This window comes from Lolium perenne, chromosome 3 (assembly GCF_019359855.2).
Source record: "Lolium perenne isolate Kyuss_39 chromosome 3, Kyuss_2.0, whole genome shotgun sequence".
In the NCBI taxonomy this organism is placed as follows: Eukaryota; Viridiplantae; Streptophyta; class Magnoliopsida; order Poales; family Poaceae; genus Lolium; species Lolium perenne.
In genome coordinates this window covers 301,981,451-301,990,449 of record NC_067246.2, presented here as the reverse complement: position 1 = coordinate 301,990,449, position 8,999 = coordinate 301,981,451, and the positions used below count along the sequence as shown (strand labels likewise).

The 8,999-nt window shown below is 43.5% G+C and overlaps 1 protein-coding gene across 1 annotated transcript; it reads left to right on the top strand.

Annotated features, from left to right (window-relative positions):
• The first annotated feature begins 345 nt into the window (after positions 1-345).
• Positions 346-8,999, top strand: LOC127345257 (uncharacterized). The gene is made up of 12 exons (XM_051371702.2): positions 346-630; positions 4,736-4,809; positions 4,894-4,958; positions 5,160-5,252; positions 5,331-5,432; positions 5,569-5,733; positions 5,835-5,923; positions 5,995-6,116; positions 6,303-6,484; positions 7,378-7,662; positions 7,784-7,931; positions 8,228-8,999. The coding sequence occupies exons 1-12, from the start codon at positions 452-454 to the stop codon at positions 8,581-8,583; spliced, it is 1,860 nt and encodes a 619-aa protein (XP_051227662.1). The 5' UTR covers positions 346-451; the 3' UTR covers positions 8,584-8,999.

The window sequence follows — 8,999 nt, the reverse complement described above, 5'->3', positions numbered from 1 at the left end:
ATCGTGACTAGTCTGAGGCACGAAAAAAAAAATGTCTCGCATTTTGGAATATCATTTATCTTATTCAAAACAAACAATTAAAATTGGTGCACCTATTTTAAATTAAAATGCATTTTCATAAAATCAGGTCTTTTCAGCTCTCAGACTGGGCTTCGGCCTGTAAACTGTTTTTTTTTTGCGGTCCTGCAGACATGGACACAAGCTTTCAAGCCGGCCCATCGGGCTAGCTGCCCAATGCCCATGCCCATGTAGCGGACTCGTGAAAGCCTGGACCAGTTGCAGGCCGTTACTGTGCCAGTCCGTCAGTCCACGGCGAACGTACCAGTGCAGACCCGATCCGACCGCAGGAAAGGCAGTTCGTTGCTAGTATAGTACTACCCGGCAGCGCATCCGGAGGCCGGAGCTCACAAAACCCCCACCCCACTCGTCGGAGACCTGGACGGCGGAGACGATGCCGGAGGCCCAGCCTCCGCCGCCGCCGCCGCCGCCGAGGGCGATGCTCGCCGACCTCAACGTCGACCCGCCGGAGAGCGACGGCGAGGACCACCCGCCAACCCCCAAACCGAGCCCCGCCATCGCCGCCGCCGCCGCCGCCGCAGTTCCGGTGGCCGCCGCTGACTACTCCACTAGGTAGGAGCCTAAAGTTCTTATTCGATCTGACTGTACTGGACCCTCCTGCTACTCCTGCACACATGCCCCCTGCAAATAGTTCGGAATTGGGCGTTCCGTGTCTGCTGTAAGCCGTAACCTAGGATGTGCTTTTGCATCTGCGGGAGGGGGGTGATTCTGCCATAGCATGGAGCTTCTCTGTCGATTTGCGCTGAACTCAACACGATTTCTCTACATATGGTGCCGAATTCCTTGCACATGCTCACCCAATGAAGTTCAAAATTTTGTTACTAGCAGTCTTAGATTTTTTTTTTGAAATGTTAGCAGCCTTAGAAATAGCAAGCAGTTCAACACCAAATGACCCTTTCATCACTTGCTTGGTAATTTCAGCTCCGGTGCGAGCCTTTTGATCTTTGTGTGAGCTGTTGCGTAATCCTAGCATGGAACTTCTAATTTGGTTGTTTGTTGTTGAGAGGCTTTTTACGGTAGCGACTAGAAAATATTGGCCGTCCAATCGGCAGATCCGATGGTCCAATTTAATCAATACTGGTCGTTTCGAAGAGTAGTATTTTTTTCCACCCAAGAGCTAATTTGGCAGGCGCACATCTAATAAAGAAAACTTTCCTTTGCTTAACATTTCTTATAATAGATTTTCTTTTTAGGGAAGCTTATAATATCTTATTTATTTTATTCCTTTACAAACAATCCGTGCATGTGCTAGATAATTTGAATCTCATTACAGTTCATATAGAGAGAAAAATACATCTCCAACGAGAATAGAAAAAGTATAAATAGAGTTCCAAAATATCGACCTAGAACTTGGTCAATTTTTAAAAATTGTTCATTTATGCCTAAAAAATAGATAATATTTTTTCCACATAGTGAAATAATGTACTACTTGCTTTTAGAGTAATTTTTTGCATAGATAGATTCGGTGGTTTTGGGTGTCGAGTGATAGTTTAGAATTAGCAAAACTAAGTTTAAAATAGGTCGAAACTTCATTGCAATGAAGATCCATTTCTATCTAAATAGCAGCATCTAAATAGCAGCGATAAGTGTCGCCGACTTCAGACCAGATGGTTCTTGGTTCAGGCCACCCTATTTTTTGCAAGTTATTCTATTTATAATTTTTTTATCACGTGATATTTTTCATTTATCCGGACACCAACATAACTTTTTTATTACCTCTCTATACAGTATACATCACATAGAGCAACTCCACATGTAGTCCAGCACTAGCACATGATCGAGTCTATGGGGATGCAGCCACTACTAGCCGCATATGGGGGCGCCTCTCCCAAGCTGTGCCCTTAATAGAATTTTTAAATTCAAACAAAAACTTAAGTTTTATTTATATTTTGTTACATTTCATAAACTTGAATTAAATTCAAATAAAATATAAACCTTAACTAAACTAAAGCCCGCCATTGAGGCGATGGTAGTAAGTTGTAGTCAAACTTCTCCTCCTCCCCGTCCTTGACGCCGCTAGGGACGGTGTTTGTGCCTGCGCCTTCTCCTCCCGAGCCGATGTCGTCCTCGCTAAGGTCGACGTAGTTGCCCGTCTCGCCCATTGACCATGCGATGCCGATGTGTGGAGTTGCTCTCAGGTCGTTGCGTGATTCTTCGAGGGCGAGAGCAAGCCCTGGATTGTAGTAGGGTTCGTCGGTGGCACACAACAATGGCTGAGCGTCTGGCTACGACAAAGGTTGGGGTGCGCAGAGCCGGGGTCCGGGGACAGGTAAGCGTTGTTGAGGACATGGCGTCGTCCTCCTCGAAGCCCATCGTGTCGGTGCATGCGGTGGCGACAACAGTGGAGGAGGCAGTGGGCAATGAAAACGTCGAGGGTGCGCCCGGAAACACCCCACTAGAGTTTGCCTCCCTCATGGTTCTTGTACTCAGTAGACCGGGCTGCCGTCGTGGCGGACAAATTCCAGAGCCCGTGTAGTAAGAAGGACTATCAGTGCTTCATGTTTTTGGCATCCCACAGAGGGCGGCGTGCCCCATGTACGCCAGTGCCTCCTCTTAATGGTGGTAGAGCGCCACACCTCGTCGACCATCAAATTGTGGGCCAAAGCCATTCGCTGCCACGCCACCGCTAGGATGACGTTTTATTACCGCCCAGACATCGCCGGCCTTGCTAGTGTCTGCATCGGTGATTTGAGTGTCTGAGGTTGTGGGTTGTGGGCTTTGGAAATGTGAGTGAGAGGGGGCCGTGTTGAATCGTATTTAAACGGCCGAGGTACGCGAGGCGGCGGCGACTTGGATTCCCGCCACTGCATAGGAAAGCCGCAGCGATGACACGACGCCTCTTCTGCCACCGCTTATGAAACCATCTCCGCATAAGTTCACAGGCAGCTGGATGGCATTAAATTAGGTTGTCCAGCTCTGTACCAATGACGTAGCTGGCCCGCCTATCAGTAAACAATGTGGCGTTGGCATCGACTTATTTTCGATTCTCCCACAATGTTAGATTGGGCATGCTGCTGGTATGCAGGCCTGGGCCTATAGGTGTGCGGCCCGTGTGACCCGCACAGGGCCCCAGAATTTTTGGGGCCCAAAATTTTCTGGTTTGCGTTATATAAATTTAGTTTCGGTTCAAATATAGAAAAACATATCAGCATAGTTGGTACTTCTGCGCGGGCGTTCTTTCTAGAGTGCAGGATTTACGATCGAAAGCTCTTGTCGGGTTCAACTCGTTCCTTTTATTTTCTCTTTTGTTTTTCTACTTTCGTTGATGGCTTTTTTCTTTGAAGAATTGAGTTGTATTGTAGTATTTTCCATTTTTTTCTACTCCCGCTGATGGATATGAGCATTTGATGAGCATTGAATACAATTTAGAGAAGCCATCACGAAGTCGTTCTAATGAAATAGCTTTACGTGCTATAAATCATTAAAACTTCGAAATTATTTACTTATTGTTTAAAACCCAAACAGTTCAAATGTGTCAAAAGTCTTTTTTTTTTCTGTCCTGGTCGCTAGTCTGACCTTTTTTTAAATATATGTTTACTTCTAAAATAGTTTTTAGTATAATTTAACCACATGTTTAGAATCTACAAGCGCGGAGAGTAATTGTTTAAACGTCCATCTAAGACATATCAGAGCATAAGTTATATTTTTTAGCTGAACTGATGCTCAATACAGGAAATAACCTTGCACCCGAAATATTGTCCACGTGCTAGATGTGAGTCGGTTAAAATCTAGTGGACAGAAAAATAGCAATGGCTCAATCATGTCACCTGCATGCGTGGGAGGTAGCATCAAAATATCAAATTCTAATTAACGTGGCATAATTGCAATTACTACTAGTCCTATCTGTGTCATTATTTTTTTACCATGTAAATTAACCAAAATACTACTAGTTCATAGGCTAGTAAATTGTAGTAGATGGTAACAAATCCACCCAAATCTGTGTCATGATTTTCTTACCATGTAAATTAACCAAAATACTACTAGTCCATAGGACTAGTAAATTGTACCGTAAAAGACCACGTTGTTGAACCTTGTATGACTGGTTTCCCCGCGCACCTTCATTGCTTTCTATAAAAAGCAGGGCCAAGCGCCTTTTCTCTAAACTTTCTTGGTAAGGTCCTTGTGACCATGGGCAAAAACTACCGAGTTCTGGGTATGTTGTCGAAGTTGCGGCTAGATGCACTCACGAGACCTTGTGGCTGCAACTTCGACAACATACCCGGAACTCGGTAGTGGAGGCCATGGTCACAAGGACCGAGCAGGGTTCCCGGTGGCGCCAACTTTCGAGACATAGCCTGGAGATATCTCGAGCTCCCATAGCGCCACATGGATGCGGTAGGTGATGCTAGGTGTTGCTCTGAGGCCTGTTGCCTCACCATTCTTGGCTGAAGGCAAGGCTTGGCGGGGTCTAATGTCATTACGGTCTGTAGAGGGCACCTCATTACCAAGTTGTAGTCGCTTGATGAGGACGGTCGTGTGTGTGTGTGTGTGTGTGTGTGTCGTGTGTGTCGTGTGTGTGTGTTTCCCTCCCTCTGGAGGTTGTACCCCCGATTTCTTCTTCCTGTTCAATGAAATGAAACGCAAAATCTCGTGCGTTTTCTCGATTTTTTATTTACTGGTTCTCTGTTGAGATCTTAGGCATACATTTTACCTGCAGGAGTTGTATTGAGGAGAGTGGGTTGACGAAAAGCGCAATCGCAACGAAGGACCCTGATACTGTTGAATGCGAAGGTGAGGCATGCTAAATGACATGTGAAGCAATGGAAGATTTTTTTTGCTGTTTTGAATCGACTACTTATGATTCATTGTAAACAGACGCTGATCAACATTATCAAGGGGCATCTGTTTCACGTGAGGAAAAAGTTAGCAACCTGAAAGCTGTGAGTTATTGGTCCTAATGCCACTGGAAAATTACCATTTATATATTTATAAAATTGTCTGCAACTTGACTATATCAGAAAAGGTGAAACTGTATTCGGACACCTTAATATCGTATGAACCACAGTGTTGTCATCACAATGCCTTGATGTGTAAGTTGTTTATATAATGGAAATGTTTAGAGCTTAATCTTCCTTTTGCAGGCTTTAGTTCATGTTGCCCGGAAGATGCCTAAGAATGCCCATGCCCATTTTATGTTGGGTTTGATGTACCAAAGGCTTGGTCAGCCCCAGAAGGTAAATGGTCCTTCACTTTGAAAATTTTGAACTTTGTAGCATATGCATATTGCTTAATCAGTTGCTGGAATCTCCCAGGCAATATTAGCGTATGAAAAGTCATCTGAAATATTGGTACAAGACGAGCAAGAAGTTCGGAGGCCTGATTTACTCTCATCAGTGAGGATTCACCATGCTCAGGTTCATCAGCCTACACAACGAGACTTGCCTCATTTACAGTTTGATATTTGCTTAGTTTTCTTGCAACTCTTACTTTGTCTGTGTATTTATAATAAATATTTGCTCCTCCATTGAGTTGGCTATGTTTCTCATGCAGTGTATTTTGCAAGCAAGCATGGGTGATAGTTTTGATGAAGAGCTTGACACTGGTGAACTGGATGAAATCCTTGTTAAGCTAAAGAGTTCAGTTGAATTGGACCCCAGGCAGGCAGCTGTTTGGAATATTCTTGGCTTAGTTCTTCTTCGCGGCAGTCAAATTCAGGTACCAATATGCTAATCATGTTGCAATTCTTTCCAACCATCATGCTGAAGTGTCCAAAGTGAAATGTCTTGGAATACTACCTGACTGTTCACCCTGTCCAGAGTGCTATCTCAGTTTTTTCTACTCTCACGACTGTTGCTCCAGATTACTTGGACTCGCTTGCCAATCTTGGTGTTGCATATATTCAAAGGTGTGAACTATGAAACGACATTTCAATTTACTTTCCCTGTTTCACCCTGTTAATCTTTCATCATTTTCCAGTGGGAATCTAGAGCAGTCCGCAAAATGCTTTCAAGAGCTAGTTTTGAAAGACCAAAACCACCCAGCTGCTCTGGTGAATTATGGTGCTCTCCTTCTATGTAAATATGGATCTTTGGCTGCAGGTACATACACTAGCAACTTGTTTGCCATATATTTCTTCTTCCTTAGTCTTTTCATATCTTATCTTAAAGCTGCCCGGTTGCCATTTAGTATGAAATTTACCTGTATTAGGTGGATATTACTTTTAGTGGTATTTTGGCCAGTGTATATTACCTTTAGTTGCTGCCTAATAAACTGTTGCATGGCAGGGGAGTCTGGTACTGAAAGTGCAGGGTCTTATCTGCACCAGAAAGAAGCCTTAGTTGTTGCAAAGGAGTGCTTACTTGCAGCTGTGAGGTCTGATCCTAAAGCTGCATCTGTATGGGTAAATCTTGCAAATGCATATCACATGGTTGGTGAACATAGAAATTCAAAGAGGTGTTTGGAGCAGGTAACAATGGTGTTAACTTTCTGATGATTAACAATATTGTTTGAACATTCATTATTGCTCAAATTAGCTATCATGTATGCATAGTTAGCACTAATTGATCTATATTGTCAACATGGGGAAACTATTATATTGACAACACAATTATTTCCAACTCTTAGTAATAATTTGTTTATGACCATTAGTTCTTTGCTCGCCTCTTTTCTTTTAATTGACTTTACACGATTTACCAGAATTCTTCTTGTTAGTCATGACTGGCTGGCCAACCTCTGTAGATTCGCCTTTTCATAGATTAGAATACAAACAGTTTAACATTCTTTTCCTTACGTTAGTTTGCCATTATAATGTTGGAATTGTCTGCCTGCTTTCTTTATTTTATACCACTCTAGCTATTGAACAAACTTTGTGCAGAAGTGACATTACTAGTAGCTACAGTAACATGATTCATCCAAAATTGCCTGCCAATAGGCCATTATAAAGTTACTGCTTGTGCTGTCAAGAGGATATATGATGTTGTCCGCTTGTCATATTAGAATTATTAGCCAGTTTTTTTTTTTGGTGTTTGGCATGTTCAATATCTCAAACAGGACAGGCTCCGAGCCTCCGACTTGTTTTATCTGGCTTAAACCATAGATCTTGCCTGCGTGTTATCATTGCGAGTTTGCGGTCTAGAAACTTACGTGCAATCTACAATAGCAAACATGAAACTCGTCCATCAGCCAGTTTCCCTCCAGCTCCACCATTGCCAATCACTGAAGCTATTCAATACCCGTGAAATACCTTTTGTTCTGGCACTAGATGTTTCCAATGTTGCATTTCATTGTGACAAAGTTGCCGATGGCTTGGTAAATGGGACAAAGTTGAGATGAAATAAACTTTGTTTCTGTGCTTTCCAGGCAGCAAAATTTGAACCCAATCATATGCCTGGTCGGTATGCAATTGCAGTTCACCGTATCAGAGATGCTACAAGGTCACAATGTTCCGATGATCAGCTTTCCTGGGCTGCAACTGAGATGGCAACGGTTCTAAAAGAAGGAGACCCTTCAGCAGTTGATGCTCCAATTGCATGGGCAGGGTTGGCAATGGCTCACAGGGCGCAACATGAAATTCCGGCTGCTTATGATGGAGAGCAGGCCGTTCTAAATGAGGCAGAAGAGCGAGCTCTTTATACTCTAAAGCAGGTAATGTTTGGAAACTTATTACCCAAATAAAGCCATTCACTTCAATTTTAACTGAAAAATGCAAAATCTGGGCACTGGAAAGGAGCGAAAGATGTATTCTTATTTGACATCTTATTTGCAGGCAATCCAAGAGGATCCAGATGATGCTGTTCAATGGCATCAACTTGGTTTGTATAATATTTGCACGACTCAGTTTAGTCGATCTGTAAATTTTCTGAAATCTGCAATAGCTCGTTCCCCAGATTGCAGTTATGCTTGGTCTAATCTTGGTAAGTTTCGAGCTATATGTTGAGTAAACAAGCCAGCAGAATGCCGATTATTTTTCTCTTTGTCATGGATTGTGAATTTGTGATACCACATGGCTTAAATGAGCTACCTAGAGTGTTCTTGTTAATATACTTGGTTAAAGTCCCAGCAATCTTGTCATTTTTCTAATTGATCTAAACAGTCATTCCTATAAACAAAGGAGCTTAAACCACCACGCCTGGATTTTCCCAAATATTTTTTCTGAAATTTAGCTCCATGACTAATGTTTATGCACCTTACCATATGGTTGTTTACACAGGTATCGCGTTGCAGTTATCAGACGACCCGTCCTCTGAAACTGTATATAAACGGGCCCTAGTGCTATCTTCAAGCCAGCAGTCGCACGCAATCCTCTCTAATCTTGGAATTCTTTACCGGCAGCACAGGCTGTATGAACTTGCAAGAAAGATGTTATCAAGGTCTTTGGAACTTTGCCCTGGGTACGCACCCGCCAACAACAACCTGGGTCTCGTATTTGTGGCGGAGGGCCGTCTGGAGGATGCTATAGGCTGCTTCGAGAGAGCTGTAAAATCCGATGACTTGCTCGATGCTGCCAAATCGAACCTGGCAAAAGCCCTTGCATTGGCTAAGAAACAACAAGGCAACACGAGATGAATGATGACCACCTCTCAGCCTTGTGCTGGAGCTTCGAACAAGGAAGGACTTCAAATATCTGGTCTGGAACATGTCGGCTCTTGAATGGCCAGCTCAGAACCGACGCGTGGGTGGCTGCTGGAAGCTGTAAAGAGGAGGAGTCTATAAGGTTGCGCTGAATATCAGGAGAGCTGCTGCTGTTCGGGTGCCGCCAAGGATCAGCGGCAAGGCTCTGCAGTTGTGTCTGTTATATCCTCAGCGGCCTGTCACTCCGGAATGGGCCCAAATTTTTTGAAGCATGTCCGGGGCGTAATATTGCGCTGTAACATTTATGTATGATATGTACTCTGACTGCAACTGTATTGTACATAATGCCTCAGCGCCTTAGGGGCTTTGCTGCAAACACAGCATACTTTCATCGGTTGATTTGTTGTTTC

Excerpts from the sequence above, each read along its gene's own strand:
- LOC127345257 (XM_051371702.2), top strand. The coding sequence starts at position 452 with ATGCCGGAGGCCCAGCCTCCGCCGCCGCCGCCGCCGCCGAGGGCGATG. Across the intron at positions 631-4,735 it reads GCCGCTGACTACTCCACTAG|GAGTTGTATTGAGGAGAGTG; the intron begins GTAGGAGCCTAA and ends TTTTACCTGCAG. Across the intron at positions 6,117-6,302 it reads ATATGGATCTTTGGCTGCAG|GGGAGTCTGGTACTGAAAGT; the intron begins GTACATACACTA and ends GTTGCATGGCAG.